General features: G+C 37.6%; 1 protein-coding gene across 2 annotated transcripts in view; it reads right to left on the bottom strand.

Moving 5' to 3' along the window:
- Nucleotides 1-21,652, bottom strand: part of TBCD (tubulin folding cofactor D) — a 114,261-nt gene that overhangs the window by 17,206 nt on the left and 75,403 nt on the right. For both annotated transcript variants that reach the window (XM_065647585.1, XM_065647586.1), the window contains 10 exons: nucleotides 18,044-18,075; nucleotides 15,846-15,908; nucleotides 15,478-15,554; nucleotides 13,476-13,557; nucleotides 11,288-11,406; nucleotides 10,772-10,863; nucleotides 9,767-9,907; nucleotides 5,535-5,618; nucleotides 4,390-4,548; nucleotides 3,874-4,012 (listed from right to left, as the gene is read on the bottom strand). In XM_065647585.1, the coding sequence (XP_065503657.1) occupies nucleotides 3,874-4,012; nucleotides 4,390-4,548; nucleotides 5,535-5,618; nucleotides 9,767-9,907; nucleotides 10,772-10,863; nucleotides 11,288-11,406; nucleotides 13,476-13,557; nucleotides 15,478-15,554; nucleotides 15,846-15,908; nucleotides 18,044-18,075 (988 nt within the window). The remainder of the gene's footprint in view (nucleotides 1-3,873; nucleotides 4,013-4,389; nucleotides 4,549-5,534; nucleotides 5,619-9,766; nucleotides 9,908-10,771; nucleotides 10,864-11,287; nucleotides 11,407-13,475; nucleotides 13,558-15,477; nucleotides 15,555-15,845; nucleotides 15,909-18,043; nucleotides 18,076-21,652) is intronic.

The raw sequence follows: 21,652 nt of genomic DNA, 5'->3' as shown, positions 1-21,652 counted from the left end.
TTCAGGCTTCTGCACCTACCGCACCACAAATAAATCAATAACTGCTGGAAAGGCCTGGACAAAAGCTGCATTTTTTTATACAAGTAATTGGTAATGGCTCCAGTTTTCATAGAAGCATTTCGACAGAGATACCCACCGAGTCGGAACATGACTGTAACGTGCAAAAGAAACCACGATACGCTCAACAGATTAACACCGGTTTGGGATAATTTCTAATCCTGACACATTTACAGCACTGAAGTGAGAGTAGCCTGTTTTCCAAGTAACTTCAGAAATAAAAATCACATATTATTTACATCTTAGCACAAATGAAACCACGTCTCCCTTGTTTTACTTGCAACACTCCTTTTAATGAATCAAATCTTTGGAGGCCAGTAACTCTAAGACTCAAGCCAGTAATATTTTACGAGAAGTAGGAATAAAATAATTCACACTATTTTTTTCTTTAAAAAAAAAAGAATGACAGAAATTATTCTCAAATGTATTTTGCTGTAGAATTGTCAACCAAGAAAACTGGATTTGGGGCCTGTTCCTTCAACCCCAGTACGCATTAATTTCCACAAACTGTCACGGTTACCAGGTGTCTTAGAACATCATCTTCAAACATCCCAGCATTTTCATTTGTAACAACTAACACAGCTGCTCAAAGCCCAATATTTTCTCCAAACGGTTCATACAGTCATAGCAATGAGTTCGTGTTGAGGAAAGTAAAACATAAATTGTATAATGTACTTGGCACGTACATAATGTTAACATCCGTATGCCATAGACGGGCTTTAATTTTTGTCAGGTGCTTTAACGTACATACACGTTCACCAGATACTTTTGGAACTGGCCACTCCAATTGTTACAGGTCTTCGGCATCTCATGCTGGAATCCTGGTACTGGCCAGAGAAAACTTTTTATTTCCAAAATAGGTTGTTTTTTTCTCTTGTTGTTTTTTGGTGGGGTTTTTGGAAAGTTTTTACTTGAAATTTCTATAACATTTTAAAATGTAGTTTTCACTCTTTGTGGGGGGAGGAGAATCACGGGACATTCTGTGCTTTAACAAAATTTTAAATATAGTGTAGTTGAACAATCATGAAATTATATTAAAATTATATCCCGACTCCTGAAACTACAGGGTTTGTGAACTGCAGAAAGAACACCATTGTACAGTTCTGATCTCCATATACTGAGAGGATTTTTTTTTTATGCAGCCATAAGAAATATGCATTATTGTGGGCCAGATATATAATTAGAAGATTCTTTTACCCAGAGAAAGTGCCCTTTGAACGAAGGCGATGTTGCAGAATGCCAAATCCCAGAGGGAATGACATCTTCTGTTTTTCCAGATTAGTTCAAATGCTGGAGCTACAATTCTTTCAGCAACCACGCTGCCACCAAAATGTTTCTGAGATACCCCACACAGCTCGTTTCAGAAAATCTCTTTAAAAAGCAAAACAAAGAGCTACTCTTGCTAAATATACTGCAGAGCAATTTTAACCATGGAAAAATAGCCACTGACTACTGAATTACAATAGAGCCTTTCTCCTACTAACACCCAAGATGATTTAAAGACAAATCGACATTTGAACTCAGATTATCTTGCAGTATCTGAGAATCTTCTAACTATGTCCATGTGTGCATATATGTTTTTATGTGAGAGAGGAAAGAAAGGAGAGATCACAAGAATACACATAGGTTACTGCAAGAACACATACTTGAATATTCTTTTTCCTTTATCCAAGATTTTAAAAAATCTGCTTCTTTCATATGGATTTAATAGCAACAGCTCTTAAAATTTTCTATTACTTTTTTAAATCAGTCCCTGGATATTCAGTAAAGAGCACTACAGGCTTTGATAGAATAGTTTGCAACATAAGTCATTATAAAACACATCAATTCTAATATATAAATTATTTAAATATTAAATGTAATTCACCACTCACTGTATAATCCCAAGTGTAAGTACTCTATACTTTGAGCCTCCCTTGCACTTCTATCTGGCTCGAAAGAGAATTAGGTCATCTTCTTTCTAAAGCCAAAGCCCTTGAGAATACCGTAACCGGAACAAGCCTTTAGCGTTAAAGAAAAATGCAGGGTCACAGAAAGTTAACATTTCAAAATCATATTTGAAAACAGTACAGAAGGTTTCCCTTAAATACACCGGCAGATGGTAACGCAGCAAGGGAATAACAAGTAACTGAACTGTTTACACTTTTCAAAACCAAGCACAACCAGAACTTCAGAAAAAAAAAAAAAATTATACATATATATGTATATGTATATAAAAATGTTGAATAAGAATTTTCCTCTGACCTCAGTTAGCAGTCAGAATGTCTGTTCCTCCACAACTTTCCTCCCTTTTTATACTTATACAAATAACTTTGGTTTTGGTGAAGCCTCCTATAATTAACTGTGTTTGACCAAAAGCTAAATTTCATGTGCGTGTCTGCTATTAAAAAAATCTGTTAATAGTTACATTGTGATATACACAAACCAATAAGCATATGTTTCCAAAGTTCTAAAATAGCAGTTGCTATATAATTTCTTGCCATTTTAGAAACATTAAAGTTCTCAGAATGGGTTTAAATACATGAGGTTGCAGAGACACCAAATCCTCAGCTAGATGAAACCCAAAGGCACATGGACAGCTCTGGCTCACAAGCGCAGAACCTCCTGCGGCACCAGGACAAAAACAGCATTTGGGCATTTTCTGAGCAGCCTGTGGTGGGACCGGGAGGTGGGAGCCCTGGGAGACGAGCTAGGAGCGGTTCCCTCCGTCCCTCCATCAACCCAGCCGGAGCTCCTCGCTCTCCACAAGAGCTGCGTTGCCCGACACCTACCACTTTTCTACCAGCCTTCTTAATTAAACAAGGCGAACTTAATTAGAAGTGCTCTTAAACACTGTTGGGGTGCTGACTGATGACCTTCTCCTTTCTGTTACAGAGCCACTGCAATTAAAAGATTTAACTGATAGTCCAGAATATTCTGCTACTGTCATTTTGAATCTCATACCAAACCGTCTCTTCATCACAATAGTTGTTATCATATATGTTACATCTTTCCCTACATCAAAAACCAAAAAAGTAAGAAACCAAGTATCTTGAAACCAAGAATTCTGAAACTAGCAAGCCAAGCTGTAATACAAGGACAGAAGGATACGCTAAAATTATAATTAAGTCTGGAAGATTTTGGCAGCAGAACAGACAACCGAAAACAGTGATAAAGACACTGTTCATACACAGAAGAATGAACTAGAGATTGCAAAGCTCGGAAGATTTGGATAGACATTTGAATGATATTTCTTTGTAATGAAACATTTGGTATCTCTTTGGTACTTTTAAGAAAGCATATCAAATTAACTAAAAAGAATCTTCACATACTGTTAACACATACTGACAACTAATAATTAACACCTTGTATCACTTCCAAATAAAAATTAAAAAACAAAACAAAGCAAACACGTTACAAATGCAAACAGGGAGATTCACCTCATTTAAAAAGAGCAATCACCCTGCATTTAGCAAGCTGAATGGTGCTTCCTCTGTTAAAAGCTTGGAATGCTTCCTCTGTTAAAAGCTTGGAAACATGAGCAAATAAACCTGAGAGCTGATGGAGCCAACAGGCTGGAACAGTGCTTCCACCAGGCCAGGAAATGAGAAAGTGTCCTTACTCCTTGTTTCCTGCATGTTCAATAACTCAATAAAATACTTTTAAATATGAAAAATATAAAGCCCATCAGGTTTATAAGTATGACTTGATTAAAAATCTTACATCTGAAATTCTCATGGAAATAACTCTCTGCAATATCCATTGTAACAGACTAAACAGCCAACAATTTTATCAGGTCACTGCACTCTGCACAGGAAAGCCGCTCTGCTTTCTTACCGTTGTCTCTGTTAATCCACCAACAGACACCGAGAGACCCAAAAGCACGTAGTATTGGTACGCTGGCAAACCCAAAAGCTGAGTGATTCGAGGGAAAGCTTCTGATGGAGCATTCCAGTTCAGAGTCTCTTTCTCTGACCTGGGGAAGCAAAAAAAGAGTCATGTATGTGTGCGCTGTCTTCTTTCTCCATGCATTCCTATGCTAGGTCCTCTCCTCAAACAGCACGTCAGTGAAAACAGTTTCTGAATTACCTAAAAATCAAACTAGTCATTGCTCTTTAAGCATAACTGGAAAACTAAAATCAAAACTTCAGCCGCTGCCAGTAAGGAGAAGTTCTATTTTATATATTTATGCATTGTACACGTCAATGAAATTCCACCAAACAGCACAAGTCTTCCTCAATACACAGAGCACATCTGGGCGCAGTAATTACTTCAGGTTGCTGTGTTAGGTTTAACTGTGTGCATGCATCTTTTTATTTTCACTGGTTTAGGATACCTTCTTCAATACATTACCTTGGAAATATCCTCTCTAGCTCTTCTCGATGAGGTACATGTGGAACTGGAGGACGGTCAAAATGTAAAAGAGTAAGGAACACAGATCCCGCATGAGCCCGGAATTTATCGATTTTTTCAGCTGACTGTTGGGCCAACCAGCACATAATCTGTTTGCAGCTACAAAGAAGAAAATAATTTATCACATAATCTCATCAGTAGAATGTGCATTGAAATTTAAATTGTTGCAATTATATAAAAAATATCATGCTATAAAAGTATTCTGGTCTAACTCTTTGTAATGAATGTACAAGTGATTTAAGACATCAACAGAGTGGCAGAATCTTTAGAGCCTTGTCTTCCATTGATCGATCAAAAATGTCATGACGTTAACATTACACAGTATTTGATATTCACATACCACCTTTCATCTAAACAGATACAAAGGTGTTTTTTGATCCGGATGAACTACTACATTTCAGATGGAAACAGAGCAGGAAACTTGAGAAAAGCACATTTTCAAGTAGATAATTGCACACATAGCAGAGGACAAGGTCTAAGACATGCATATATCCAGCTAACCATCGGCCATGCTCTGCGCAAAAACCGACACAATTTTTTAGAACTATTAGGAAAGTTTTGCTGCAGCTCAAGCTATGCTTAAAAACTGGTAAGTATTCCTTTATTTTTTTACTATAAGGAGTATTGTATTATGAAACTAAAACCCAGAAGCTCAGTGTAAATCACGTTTTTCTGTATTTCCTTACTAATAATTCTGCAAAGAGGACAGAAATGAACACAAACTCCTCTCCACGTATTATCACATTCCAAATTAATGATGCAATGCTCTGGCTAAGCAGGCAAGTTTGCTTTCTATTTAAGTGAACAATACTGGCAAGCTCCACAGAGGCGGCAAGTATAGACCAAATCTCACAGATGCTGTCTCAAAGGTGGGACTGCCACCTAGTTTCTCTCAAAAACATGAGTCTCTCTGATAAACAGATACAATATTCTCAGCATCTGTATGGGTGTAAGCTTGATGAACTTCCATCAAAAGTTCTGTCACACTCAGTAAAGGAGTAAACATACAGTATGTAAACGCTTTCTCGTATGGACTGGAACGTAGTTATAAGACATAAGATACAAAAATAGTACAAGGAGCATACATGTCAGCATCAATTAACTCCACTTCATTCTGAACCAGCAGAAGCGTCACTTCCATTAAACTTGTCATAGCAGCTTCACGTGCCCTGTTGAAAGAGAGATATATTAGAGTAGTTACATCAGTATTTATTTAGATAAATACATCAGCAGTTAGGTTAAACAGACACTGGCAAAAAATTGCAAACAATGAAAGCGTTGACCCCTGAGAGCAGCTATCCCTTTTTGGGAGGCAGAGGACTGTCCCAGCTGGAAACACAAGCCCCACTCTGTGAACTGAAGCCCAGCTTTGTATTCAGGGTACAACAGTTTCCACACAAGCCCCCTGCCTCACTATCTTGTTTTTTATTCCAGGCAGCTGTTATCAGGTTTATTCTTTATTTTATAAAGGTTAACACTGATATTCATTAGCAATATTTAGTGTGCAAGTAGAAGTATTTAAACCTAAGTGCTTTGTCTGCTTCAAATCATCTTCTAAAAAGGCCAGCCCACATCTTGACAGGATATTTAAGCACTGTTGAAAGTGTCATATTCTTGTAGGTTTTCAAGGTTAATACTTCCAATATTAAAAAAAAGTGGTTCAGAATGGATTAAGTGGCTAAATAATAATTAGTTTTATGACAAGAGATTAGCTAAATTAACACTAGTTTGTGCACCATGAGAGATCCTTCATTAGCTACATGATCCTGCAGAAAACCAGGACCAACACATTCATCACATTAGTAACATCATCCTTTCTCAGTAATAATTAAAAATGTACAGGGTGTTTCAAAAACGTGGACCCAATTTCAAAGTATTTTGATTTCAAAATCAAACTGGGTCCATCTTTCTGAAACACCCTGTAAATATATCAAAATGTTTGAAAAAGTACTTGCCTACTGTGAAAAGACATACTCTGATTTCTGCATTCCAACAGGAGCTGAAAATAGTTGCCTATGCAATCTAAAACTGGGTGGGACATTTGTTATAATGGTGAAAAAGGTAAATTACATCATTTTTTTTGCTAAGTAATTTAATACAAGTTTGGCAATCTTTCATCAAACAATGTTTTCCTACTTTTTTCATATCGTATCTGACTACTAGATACTCATGTCTAACACCTGTAGACAGATTGGACAAGTCCCAGCAAACAATCTGTCAAAAAAAAAAAAAGTTTGCATATGGAAAGCAAAGTTGGTTAAACTTTCCCACGACTCCATTAAAGAAAGACAAAAATTACACACTAAAGAAAAGGTCTCTCTAGAGAAGTGTCTATTCTCCCCATATCTTTCCATCTTAGTCAGTGGTTTAAAAGAAACAGAATGAGGAAACAGTCATATTTGGGAGGCCGCAGAAGTATTTAGCAGCCAACAGTTTGCTATGAGAAAGGATTCCCCTTCCCCCTTCAATTTCCATGTTTGACTTGACTTTGGCTGGCACTGCCAAAGATGCTTTAAAGCAATCTGGTGCTCAAAGCACATTTGAATTTTAATGAGTGTTGGGAATTTAATTTCCTCAGGATTTCTTTGAAAATTTCCACTTTGTAGAGCTTTGTTTTTAAATTAAGACATAGACAGAAGGATAAACAATAGGTATGGGGAACTTAAGTGAGAGATGTCAGATGTGGAAGTTAACTTGCATACCTAATTGTATTTAGCCAGGTTCTTATCTACTTCAGTATCGTGCCTAGTTTTGAAAACAAAAAGCTTAGGATTCCTTCCCTTTCTCTGACTCTACACCCTATATGTTTGCCCTCACATCTTCTTTCAGCTACACCCATGTTACTCTTGTGTTACTATGTTCTCTGAGTGAAAGATCCATTCATCTTGCCCGCATTTCGTTGACACTGAGGAAGGAGCAGAGGGAAAGTCAAGCTCCTTCTTCCCTTCCGCAAGCTGGAATGACCTGATCGTGATCCTTACTAGTTTGCATCCTTGTGTCTTCTTCTAAGTTTGAGATGTGAAAAACACCTACTTTTCTCTGACTTCATGTCCTGTGTTATTATTTCCCTGTCATACGACAACTTTAACAACCAGTTCTGAAGGCTGAGGAGCTGGGTATCATTGTACAAAACAAGAAAAATACAAACATACAAATATTAACTCAGGCTGATAAGAGCAGTCTGGGTTATTTGCCCTGTGTACTTTTCCAACACATTTGTAAATATTGTAGTGAAGTACGCTAGAGGAACAAGGCTAGTCAAAAAAGCATCCAATACTAACATGGCACAGAATATCTCTCTTGATCTTTGGGCTGTAGAACTTACGCTTTGTTTTCTGTTCAAAGACAGAGTAGTTATAAATAACTATTCATGCTCATGCTGGAACGGGCGAGATCTCAGTGACTGATAATGACTCGGTATAGCACAAGCATTAGTTTGACAGCAGTATAAACTACCCAAAGATTGCTGGCAATGAAAAACTCCAGCATGATACATATTGCACAATAAAAAGCACAATCACAACTTTTGTTCCTACGTAAGGAAACAGTTGGTTGTAGGGTATATTGTAGTTGCTGCCATTACTCATGGTAATTACAAATGCACTTTACAGCACCTGCCCCTGTGTTCAAGCTATCTAATAAGCAACCCTAAAAGGAGAACGCCACTATAATTAATCTTCTCAATTTTTTTTAAAGCAAACCTGGGGCTACCAAATAAAGTAACGACACTGAAGTCAAGGGTGAACGGGACAGAATTCTAAACCAGACATAACCAAAAATTTGAGCCTAAACAAGAAGCCCCCAAACTCACACAATGCATTCTTGGCATCGTATTATGATGCTGGATTTCAGCAGGGAGCAGCACGCTGTGCATGGCTGCTGGAGCTGAACACAGGCAGCACTGCACCACGCTGCTGTGCTTGCAGCAGGGAGGAGGGAGCAAGTGACTGAGACTGTTTTGGCCACAGAAACAAGCAGGAGGAGCCAGGAGGGGTGTACAGCCCCCCCTCCAAGGTACGGCTGACGTCTCGCCCATTGCGGCCTTCCCAAGTCAGCAATTACCATCGCAGGTCACAACCATCCTCTGGGAGCTCTTACTTAGTTTATAGCTTCTCTGTACAAGACTTAAGTGCTACTGGTCTGAGCCTTCTACACAGCAGTAAAATAGTCATATATTTTTAATCTGCACATACTGCATTTACTCCTGAATTCTGATAATTTCATACTTTCTATTAACAATTACTATTTCAGGACGGGCATATTTGTCCTCATAAATACACACAGTAAAGTACCCTGACAAGAGAGCCTCTGTGTTTTCTTATAAATCATTTGATTGTTAAGATCCATATTTCACATTGTTTTCTTACCCTGGAACTACTCTGTGGAATTCTACAGGATGAAGCAAATAATATGAAATTTTAATCACTGCTCTGTCTACCACATTCAAAGATTGTAGAAACTTCCAATCAGTGATTGATGTTACAGCACCAATTACAGGTTCTTCAGAAATGAAACAAACTCAAAGGGAAGACATAAGCCTTTCTAGTGCTTTGGTTCATCAATTTAGAAATTGCCTTTTCAGACTACTGTCACTGAAGGAATACAGAACACTCAGATGAATGCAATATTATATACTGAACCTTCTTTATATATCAAGGGAAGTGTGAAGACTGAAGAACATCACAAAAATGACTGTTACAGACTTAATCCTATACCTATAGACTTCACATTAGTAAATACATTCCTAGAGACTTATGATTTAATTATTTGTGCAATCTCATAGCTGAAATCACTGAAACCCTAAACTTACAAAAGAGTCAGTAATACCACAGCACAATTTATAAAGGTTTTTTCTGAGTCACTAGGCTTCACGATTTGTCACTAACATGTTATGCAACTGCTCCCTCTCCTGGCAAAAAATGCCCACAACACGAATGTACAACGGGAGAGTTCCCCAAGAATAAATGTGTTATTTCAAAGGAACAGGAGTAATGTTTAAATTTTCTGGACTTTTTACAACTAAATACATTCCTGATATTCACTAAAATAAAATAATGTCATTCACAAACCAAGAATAAGACTAAGCTTCAGTTTAAAAAACAATAGTCCCCATCTTCCTAATTTCCGAGGCCAGGGACAAACAAATGTCACCCTTTCCTTTTACTTTCTAGTATTCCCCCAGTGTATTTCTACCTATACTCAAATCTCCAGAAGCTTGGAGCTGTCTATTTCTAACAGATTTTGAAAAGACATCAGTTTTTAATTAGACATCAAACACGACAGCTTCATCTAAGTCTCTGTTTGTAAGGCATCTTACCATCCTCCAACATCTCCTCGGCTGTCCGTGGTGTAGTCAGTCAAACCACTCAGTAGTGTAGCATAAATCTGATTAACGTTATCTTTGCAGACATATTCTTCCTGGGATCCGTCTCCCTTTACACCCATTGTCTGGCAAACCCTTTAAAAAGAGAAAAAGGAGGGGAAAAACCACAACACTGGCAAGAAGAAACATCACAGCTTTGTTCTGCTGCTTAATAAAATTCCCCAGACATACAATACTCCAAACACCTATAACATCTACTACAAACAGCATGAAGAGTATTTCTGAGCCTACTGTGTTAGATTTGACCTGAGGATTTCTGATTAGTGTTTAGATTTAAAGGAACACCAGTAAAGCTAAAAACTCAACAAAAAGCAGGCGGGTTTTACGTCTGTTAAGACCTATAATAATACAAAAAGGTACACGGTTGAAGTACCTCCCAGTTTCTGAACTCTCCTTAAAATGAAGTAAGCAAAAAGAGTAAAGGACTAATGGAATGTGCATTGAATTTGAGCTTGACTTTGAAGACATTTCTTTTGCACTGTAACAGTTTGAGAGCATATATACTGTGATACCATTAACACTAACTACACTGTGGCACATCAACATAGAAAATATTCCTTTAGAGAAAAGGTACAATTTCTTTAAACCAATTCAATCTTCTTATTGAGCAAGTGAAAAAAACCCATTTATTCTTCCTCCTCACTAAACTGCAGCCCATGAGAAAGGCGAACTTTCAAATACACTCTAGCTATTCAGTTAAATGATTAGAAAAAACCCACACCACCAGAGTTCTACTCCATCCTCAGACGGGGGGGAAAATCCTCTGAATAAAGATATAATGAATAATGGAGGTGCGTACAGTCCCACACTAGAAATCTGTATGTCAGTATAAATGATTCCAAGAATGACACTACAAGTTCACAACAGAAATCAGAATGAGAGCAGAAAGGTTCTAGAGAAAGGATTAAAATTCAACAAAAATAAAGATGATAAACATACTTTGCAATCGCTATTAGGGCATCTCTTCTAGCTTCTGCAAAGCTCACATCTGCAGGTGTAATTAAGGTAACTTTTTTCAAACCTTCCAAAACCTGAAAAAAATATAAAATTTGAGATATTTAAATCCAATACATTATTTATGATAAATGTCAAATTTAGATATTGTATTAAAATGAGCTAAATCACATATGGGTGAACTCAGCAAGAAGCAGTGTTTGGTTTCTCACCAGGATTTGTCAGTATGTCTCGTTTTTCCCTTTGGACAAATGTTCCATAGCAAAGGGATAATTCGATCTCTGGCTTTTCCATTAACACTATTAAAAGAGGACTAAACTTTAACTATCAGAATCTATGGCAAGCTAAATGACGGGTTTCTGGAGTTGCTGTACATGAGAATCCAAATCTCTTTCACAAAGACCTTTCATTATGATCATTATTATTTATTTTATTACCATCACAGGTTTCATTCAAAATACTGTGTGCCCTCTTCTCATTACAACCACCATATTTTCTCACCTGTTGGAGCCTGCCCTTTAGCAGAAATCTTGGAAGGGCCCCAAGAGCTCGTGAAAAGCCACAACGAATCATTTCCTCTGTGTTTTGTAGTTCTGAAACGTACTCTGTCACCAGCTCATCTAGGAAAAATACAATTGCAGCGTGAAAAGCAACTACCACACCATTATCATTAGATATTTGACCAACAGAAAAATAAGCCACGAAAAGATCACCTAAACAGAGCAGCTAGAAAATTTTTTAATTCATTAAACTAAAATACAGAATACCTTTTGTTTACTACAGAAAAGAGATTAAAATTTTAAGATGTTCACTGTCACATGAATGAATTCTTATTTTCTAAATATGAAGTCAGGTTTTTTAAGACAGACTAATTCTACTCATCCAGAGAGAGAAAAGACACAAAGTTCTCAGTTTTAAAATGTTAGAATTTTTTTAAAAAACCAAAGTACAAGCACAAGTTTCTTTGCAAACACGGCACAAGTTCTCTTATATTTACACGTCATCGATTTCCGTAATTAGACAAGTGTTAGGAAAGAGATGTCTCTGGATTTATGAAGGTCAGTTATTCGGCAGTTTTCACCCAGAAAAGTCCTAATTGGAATCAGGGTTTAAGCACACACAGAGATCATACTTAAAGCAATGAGATAATTTTGTATCACTTCTTATATAGAGACAAAAATGAAGTTGGGCTTTTTGCAGGAGAAAACTCAAAGAGAAGCGCCCACTTTGAAGGGTGGATGCTGGGCTCAGATTCTGTGCGTAGTTACATGACAAAATAGGGACAACGGCTCCACAAACAGCAGCACAGAAAAAAGGAACATGAACAAACTGAACTGGCCATGTAAAAAGAAGGCTCAACAATGAAGTGATATGAAGAAAATAAGGATAAATTTTTAAAAAAAGAAAAAAGTCAGGAATCTATCTACATGTTTCTGCTGTAGTCTTTATCATAGGCTTAACAGACAATACTTCCTTTACCAGATTTTTCAGCTACTATATTAAACTCTTCTGTAAATTGCAGAGAAAAACAAGGTACTCCAGAGAAGCTTCTAAGAGCCACCAAGATAGATAGCTGCAATAAACACAGCTCTGGTCAAAAAGGAGAAAGGTGGTCTTATTAATCACTTTACTGAATACGCACGTTTTAATCCTCAAAGAAAAAGAATCAGAGATCCTCGGAAGATTACATAATTATGCCATTGCTTACCGTCACTTAAGATTTAAATGATTGAGCAATATTTGCTAGAGGAAGAAAGAATAGTTACCATAAGAAACTACACATTAATCATAACTCATGACTGACTTAAATTTTTTTTTAAATCCCTATGCAATTGACAGGCCTCAACTAGTTCCTCGCATCAGGGCACTAGTTCCCTGTCCAGAGGTTAGCAATACCTTCATGTAAGCACAACTATTATTTAAAAATTTCCAAACCATTGGAGTGTAAGACAGTCTTGAGGCCATAGGAAGATGCAATGCTTCCTTAGACAGCACGACGATCTTAGTATGTCTACGCCAGTCTTCCCTTTGATTGATGTAAAAGTTGAATTGACATTTTAGCCAAATGACATAAAATTAAGACATGGCAACTAGCAAACAAGCCGCTCTTTACTTATAACTACTTAGTAATTATGCTAGCAAGGGTAACGTGAATGTTAATATTCTTCTAAGAGCCTTTAGCTTCATAAAACAATATGGCCTATGAAGTGTCTACAATATTAATTCAACACAACCCATCCTGAAAGAATATTAAGAGAAAGTCATCAGAACCCAACCAGAATGCAGTAAAACTGAAAAAATAAAGAATAGATGAAAACATACAGAGGGGAAAAGAGTGATTCAATAAAATTCCAGTCTTACAGACATGGATTCAGAATGCCAAATCAGTAAAGTATCTTTGATTTGTGTTTTCATTTTAATCTGTCGAGCCATAGCGAAACACTGGTTAAATTTTACCAAAACCTTCTTTTTTTTTTTTTTTCCCTAATCCCCTTAAACATGTTTAGACCTGCATTAGCTGACTTATCTAAGTCTCCTAAAGTTTCAGTTGGTTTTACCATTCTTTCCTGAAGCATTTTAAGGCCCTTTAAAATCAGTGATGCTCCTCCCCGTTCTATCCGATACCTCCCAAGTGCAAGCTACGTCCAGCCCAGTATTTTCTGCCTCTACTGTAAACATGAGTCATTACCCTGTAGAGCTGGATCAGCTTCTCCCTTTTCATTGATGTAATATTCATTACACAGCGCAGCCAGGGCAGAAACTGCAGACTCCTGTAATAAAGGCAAAACTCTGAACTTGATATATTTACTGAGGTCATATTTTATAACTGTGCTTAGAATTAAAACAGAGGATTTTTTTAAAAAAAAAATCATTCCCTTCAGCTACTTTTATTTTCTTTTCATTTCTTCCCAATACTGGTTTAAGAACAATTGACCAGGAAACTTATGTAAGAAAAACAGATTCTACTCTTATGCTTTCAGAAGTACCAGTAAGATAAATTAAGGCATTAATAGTAATGTATCAACCATATTTTCAGTTCAGTTGAAAGACCTCCAGGATGACACAGTGTAACAGAACACAGAAGTCATTTAATCTTCAATATATTGATGCCAGATTGATAAGAAACAAACCATATCTCCCCAGAAGACAGAAAAAACCCCCATGAACTCAAAGTTCTAAACAAAACCCCAATATAGCCAGTATCACCGTCCTTGTGTCTCAATCTGAATTGGTTTAGAAAAGGACCAAAGTTTGTGTCTTATGCCTGAACCTCCTAAGCTTTAGACTGGTTTTGGTCATCAATGTAAAATGCAAAACTAATACAGCTGCTATTTCAAAAAGCATGTAACAAGTTTTCTCATAAAATTCATGGCTGAATCATACTTTTCATCTAATAATACCAGACGGATCAATATTATCATAAATTTGAGCATGTACAAAAATATACATTGTTCACTCCATATTAATAGCAATGACACTTATTAATACTCATGTTCTCCAGGTACAAGAAATCTTAAATAACACAGGACTCCTGTACAGCCTATTAATTCTACCCTGAAAGACACCTCAGACTTGTTCTCTATGCAAAATCAAGGACTTGAAAGAAAACAAGTATTCATCTCAATAATATTCTAACTACCACAGGCATTATAGTAGAAAAATACCCAGAATTATCTAATTGCTGTGGACCATAGAATCATGGAATAGCTTGGGCCGGAAGGGACCGTTAAGGCTCATGTAGTCCAAACCCTCTGCAATGAGCAGGGACATCTTCACCCACATCAGGTAGCTGAGATCCTTCACTTTCTAAAGAGAATGGTTTTCTCCTTAAATGGATGACATTACATTGGTAGGGTATACAGTAGGTCAGAAAAAAAAACTACTTTTCAATGTCTTAAGTATAGCCCATACAATTATTTCTCTCTAAAATATATACACAAATCAAGTGAGAACTGACATTTACTAAACATACTTTGCTCAACTTTAATTAACGTTAACCAGTCAAAATTCTCTAAAGCCTATAATTAATTCTTCTAAGCTTGGTTTAAAAGTTCCAGTTATAAGACACACAAACTTTTTGAATAAATCGCTAATGCCAAAAGAATATTCTAAGAATCCAAATTTCATCTTTTAATTTTCTTCAGTGATTTGGATACATTCTAGTCTACTCTGTCTTCCACAGAAGATTTTAGGAGATAAGCTACCAGATATTTTCAAAACTAACAACAGGAACACAGTATGTTGTATTAAAATTGTCTCTGTGATGGCTATAATCTAACAAGGCAGACAAAAAATTGTCATTATAATTTGGTAGAGCGTTTAAGTGTGCAACATCAAACTGTCATGGTATTACTTGGGAAAACTAATGCAAATACCTGGACCTGTTAAGATAATGTACATAAAATAGCATGCAACATACCCATCCATGGATTTAATATTCAGAATTAGAGTAGCTTGAGAGCACAGGAAAAGGATATGCAACAGAGTTTAATGGAAAATTGAAGCATGTTCCTTTGAATTTTAAGGAATTTTTAAGGATTTTTTTTTTTTTAAATAACCCTTCATACTAATCTAAAAATCAAACATCCAATAAGCAATTAGATTCCATGGAAAATAATCCACCAACAGAAAGCAAAAAATATGTCTAATTCTGTATTCAATGGGACCATAGGAAGGAGGAACTATTGTACCTTTATGTGCTGTCGTGCAGCACTAGAAACAAGAGGGAGACTCCTTAGAGTGTCATTTATTAACCACTGCCAGCCACCTGAAATAGTAAGAAACATAACTGGTATTAATTTTTTTACTTTCTGAACTTCAACATTCTCCGTTTCATTTTTTACAAAGACCAGCAATTACACATATTGACGTATTTCCTTGGTTTTCCAAAGTAAACAAGCCTGTGATTCTCAACTAGTACAGCTGTTCTGGTTTGTTTTACAATGTCCATAGTGCAAACACTCTGCCTGGTAATGCTAAAAACATGACAGGTAAAAAAAAATATTAGTAAACAGCCACACACACAAGAAAATCTTGAAATATTTAAAATACGACATACCGATTATTGGATCTCCTCTAAATGGCATTTTTGATAGTGACAGCTTTTCAATTAAAGTGCAAACTGTAAGAAAACAAAGTTGATAACCAGATAAATACAAAAAAAAAAAGATAAATTACAGCAATGTTGCAGAGGCAACCACATCAAGTTACATTAATTCTAAATTGAAGAAAATTCGCAATTTGAAATCCAAAATATGAGAAATTAGAAACTGACAGGAAATTACATTTGTGATTCTTACACACAAAACCACTACTCGCAGTAACTGCTCTCTGACATGAGTGAGTCCCATTCTTCATGCAGATCCATTGGTTGGTGGGATGGTTTTCCCCCTCGGCCATTTAAGGTGCATATGTACGTGCTGGCCACCTGTTTCTATACCAGTCTGTAAATGTTTATGTAGTATTGCCGATAGTAAACCGACTTGGACAACGATACTACTACAGCCCCTAAAAAACTATTCAAATATATGTGAAAGGTTTTCCTACTTATTATTAGCATTTTTTGGACCTTCAATGAGTGGCACTTGCTCGCTGCACAGAGCTGGGGGCCATAAATCTGTCTGCAGCTTTATTTCCTTTGACAGAATGCAAGAAAATGCCAATTTAATAATTAAGGCCTTCTTATTTTAAATCTATAAATGAGTTCTAAGTTTACAAATCCACTTTCAGAATAGTATTTATTTTAGTGTTTCAAGGCTGTTTTGGGGAATAAAAAGTAACACAGTAAACATAGCAAGCTTGCACTATACAACAGATTGACTGCGTTGTTCAAAGGAAAACTCGGCGCCTAAGGAATACAACATCTTTCACCTTCTAGCGATCAGTTCCAATCAAACAGATCCGTGTACATTCATACTCCCTACCTGACTGCTTTAAGGCTCGTGGGAGGTTGGTGGAGAGGAGGTAGGGGACAGAACAAGCTGCTATATAATGCCACTTTTGTGTTTTCCTCTCCTCCCACAACGTAATCTTTGAATCTTACTCCGGGCTCTGTACACAATTCATCACCACCTTCATTTATAATCAACTTACGGGGCTCCAAATCTACTCTTAAATTCAACCCTCGCTATGGTAATGTCACACAACCGGGCTCCCTGCACTCAAACTCCGTTCGATGTTGTGTGTCAGCTTCTTTGTTCTAATATTTATTCACAGACAAGGTTAAGTACAATGTGACTAACCCCAAGTCTCTAAGGGATCCTCCTTAGTTCTCTAAGCTTCTTTTACCCTCTATTGTGGTTGAGACCATCATCTTCATTAGACATGCAGGCAATTTGTGGAATATTTTCAGTTCTTCTCTTATTCCACCTACACAGTTGTATCATGCCAAAGTACTGTCACTTGTACTTCTCCAATACTATGGAATACTCAGCTGCTTAAAAGCTAAAACGTATTAAAAAATCCTACCTATTCTTTCAGCCTGCATTATCATGTCACAAGACTGTAAACCTATTCAAAGACTGCAGAAATCCCCTTGGCCCTTTCACTCCTATTTGATCACCCTTCCGTGTTGGTATGGGAACTCCTTTACCAACTGTTTGGATGGCTTCACATCTTCAAAGCCGGAATCTGCTACGTAGCACTTCCTTCAACCAACCCATGAGCAGGAAACTCAACTTGCCATCATTTCCTTACCCACCCAGGCTACCTGGATGGATACCTTTTTCGGCAATGCCCTTCCTTTTTACAGTGTATATAACAATCTTCAAAATCTGTGAATGAGCCAACACCTTTTCTGTGATATCACTCTTTCCATAAACTGTTGTTTATATGGTCTTTATTCTTCACCTTTGCACACATACTTAGGATGAAATCATTAGTTGCATTATGACATCTGTCTTAATGGACAAATTGTATTTCTTCTGGAGAGGAATCTGAGTAAATCAGCGAAGGAAGCCAGCTCAACCCTGAAGAAAGTTCACTGTGTGCAACAACGGAAAGAGAGAATGTGTGACATAAACCCAAGAACTGTCTCCCACTCCTGCACAAACAGGGTTATTCACAGTTGTGCTGGCAAACAATGCTCAGGTGGACCTGTCTTCTGATTGGCCTCCAAACTTTGCATTTTTTTTAATTACTGTGCACATTTTATTTATACATGCAACACAATATATGCAAAACAAACTGGGAAAAAAGTAAACGGAAGAATTAGTTACTGCCCATTTTCTGCTTTCACACCACAGCTGTAATACTTACCAGCTGGTCTCATCAGTTCTCCACCCAAACCCCTGCAAAACAGAAACAGCCTTCAGAAAGCAATCTACTGGAAGCAATCTGAGTGCATGGCCTAGTGAGAAAGGAAAAACTCAAAACCATTTCAGAATGAAAGAGGATCACAAAATACCTGCAGTTTTGTATTTGCCCAACTCTAACGTCCTTCTTTTGAAATCAACTGTTGTCTCGACTTCAGCGTGATTTATACGAAACCTTCCTCAGTATTTAGCTATCTTCTTGCAAAAATACAGCTCCAGTCTTTCTAAGTTTTAATGTGAATAATAAAAGACAGTGAAGATCACGCGCCTTTTCACTTGCTTCAGAAGCATTCCAAACCTGTGGGACTGGTCACAGGACTTTTCAGTCATACAGCCTCTATGAGCTTCTGACTCCCACAACTGCAGGGCAATTACACGCAATTTTTAAACAAACTCTTCATCTCTGGAACATTAAATAGAAACTTCACTTAGCAGTTCCCATTTTTACAAATGTTAACTGGTTTACTTTCCTGGCAAAGTTTCTCACCCTCTCCTTCCCTGCTAAAGCCGCCTCCCAGGTGATTCTGCATTCGCCGCCACAAGCGAGGGGGTAAAAACTTCCAACGGATCAGAAAAGGGCGAGAAACAAATGGCTTAAGATGCTTCAGACCCTGTCACATCTGGATAGTCCCACCAGCTCAGACCTCAGGCTTATCCAGCCCAGTTATCCTGTCTGAACCGGCCACTGACAGCACTAGGAGAAGAAAGTGTGAACTGGGCAGAAAGCGGGGAAAGGGAGAAGTGTCCTGGAACTGGCGGGGCCTGTTTCCATTTTCTAGCCTCTCACGTCTCCGGGCACAGAGGTGTCTCCTCACCCCGCCGAGCGATGGCTGCTGGTTACCTGGATATCGCCAAGGTGCTGGGAGCACTGCTTGGGGTGTTCTGCTCAGTGTCACCCTCTGTGGCTTAATTTTTCAATTTTCTGAACCTTTGACCCCTCCCCTGCCCTTCCTTTGGGTATTTCCTCCCTCAGCTCCTTATTCACATCTCCCTTCACTTGCGCTGCAGTATTTCCCCCTGAGGTGTGCCAAACCTTAGTCACTTGTTTGGATGGCCATGCTCTGGCAGAAACTCCCAGCAAGGGGGAGGAACAACAAAGGCTTTTTTGTTTGTTTGCTTGTGTTGTTGGTGTTTTTTTTTTTTCCCAAACCTTTTCTTCCCTCCTCTCCTCCTCCCTCTCCACAATAAAATTAGTAGCTATGCTCAGAAGGCAAACTTAGCAACCCTAACAACTCTTAGAACTTTGTTCTCCAATTTATCCTTTTATATGAGCTTCAAAAGCCTAAACATTTTAAACAAGTTTTTCCATTCCATACAAGTAGGTGCCTTCTGTAACATGCACTGGGGTTTTGACTGCTCGAAATTCTCATTGGTTTTTCAGGTAATGCAGAGACGCCAACTCCACGATATTCTCGCTTGCTGTAGATCAGCACTTCCTTTAGTTGGAAAACTTCAGCTTTCGACAATCAATATATTAGGCTCAATGTAATAATCCACAGCTCATCTTATCATTGTAGGAAACAAGCACAGATTATACATCCCCATGCTGATAAGGTCTTTGTATTATCTACCCCACCTTCCTGCCTTGTTGTCTGCTCTCCAGATTCTGAAAAAATTAAATTTGAAAACAAAGACCTGATGCCAGGAGTCGAGACTGGCAAAAATAGCAGAATGATGTGGCAAGGCTTGCTTCCTCTTCAACGTTTCTTTTCACTTCATTTTGTCCTCACCCATTCCTCACCATCTGTCTGTTGTCTTACTGCAAATGAGTATAAAATAATGATCTGGGCAATTTGTTTGGTGTGCAACAGAGTCTGCTGATGCAAGGATTCAGATACAGACTCCTGTTCTAACTACAAAGCAAGGACTGAGTCATAAAGGCTGCTCTTCTCCACTTCTTCACTCTGCCAATAAGGAAGTCAGGCCTTAAAGCTGACTTAAAGCTACTCTTATGTTAATAATTTGACAGCTCTCCCTTCCTTTGGCATTACATCAACTCAATTTAATTTCAAAGTTTAGAGCTTCACTGAGGATTGTTGTCCCTCTGCAAGCATGAAAAATGGTGGCAGTGATTTGCATAGTAAGATTTACATGTAACACAGAAACTACAATCAAATCTATCTTTGAAGGCACTGTGATACCATGTGTTGTTCTCTGGAACAGTGTTCAAGTTATTTCTTGCCTAATCACAGCATGTCCATCAATATATCTAAAATTTTTTCTCCTTTCCACAGCTCATACATATTTCAAGAACTGAGAATTCTATCATAATCCTAGATCTTTCCTCAGTCAGTGTTTAGTTTGTCAAACATGATGTGCATCTTTCTATTAACTTTATCTCGCTCTACAGTATTTCACTAAATTAAAAAGATACGGATCTACCTAATTCAGAGATTCTGAATTTTGCTGTACAGTCAGTATTCTCTCTTTTTTCTTCCAAAGACACATCCACAAGTTGCATCACATTATTAGATGTACCTGTTTCAAGACTTAATTATTAATTCAATTTGTAAAGTGACTGATGCAGTGCCCAAGTTCATGAGCTCCTAAATGTTCCTTCCTATGTGCAGTTCCAAAGCAATGTTGCTCTCCTAGAAACATCTGAGGATGAGTCGCAATTTATTTGTGGAAAATATAATCAAAATGTATAATCCCTTGTAGAAGGGATGAATTAAGATTACTGACCTAAGAACGCTGGTATCAATTTTAAAATTATGTAGGCCTGAAACAGAACCAATGACAGTGCTGTTTTCAGTGCAGACAGAAGTTCAAGGTACTTTTATTGATTTTTTTTTAATTACCTGAAAGCTGCTTTTTGTGAGAAGTTCAGAATTCATCTTTAAGATTATAGAAATAGCAATAACCGAAGCTGTTTAGAATCGAACAGCATCTATGTTTTCATAAACAACTGAATCTACTGGAATTGCTGAAGAGATTCAATTGCAGATACTCAGTCTCCAGGAAGCCACGAACAACTGCTGAATAAGTATCTTCATCTCCATATGAAGAGTAACCAATTTTTTTTCCACGGGAAATCCTGTCCCAAGTAGAAGTGAGGTACCTTAAAAGGTCCAGGTTGTACCTTACTGGGCTTTGGACGTACAACATGCCTTTATCACAAACTATTATACACAGAGGAGGGAGATACCTTTGAGCGTAGATAAAAAAGCTTTTCTGGTCATCCCTTGAAGATGCAGAGAATAAACTATACTAAGCTGACAAACACCTGTTTTTAGGTTACTGTAAATTCATATGCTGACTGTACTTGTACACCAGAAGACTACAGGTGAAATCCTGGCTCTATGGGAGTAAGACTTTTCCCCGTGACATCAATTAGGAGCAAAAGAATTTCACCTTAACTCTTCAGAACATAGTATAGCATGATCTCCTAGAACCACCTAGAACCACCATGCTACTGGATACAAAAAGAATTGTTAAGAGTAGCTTTGTTGCGAGCTTGGAATTGTTTGCTGATTAAGCTGCTATGCCTAAAAAACTCTTTTACATAGATGAGTGCCAAGAAACACATTTGCCCTGAAACCATCAAGATTAG

The sequence above is a fragment of the Caloenas nicobarica genome, chromosome 18, assembly GCF_036013445.1.
Source record: "Caloenas nicobarica isolate bCalNic1 chromosome 18, bCalNic1.hap1, whole genome shotgun sequence".
NCBI lineage: Eukaryota > Metazoa > Chordata > Aves > Columbiformes > Columbidae > Caloenas > Caloenas nicobarica.
Note: the sequence above shows the minus strand (reverse complement) of the source record. Positions and strands in the feature narration are given on the sequence as shown.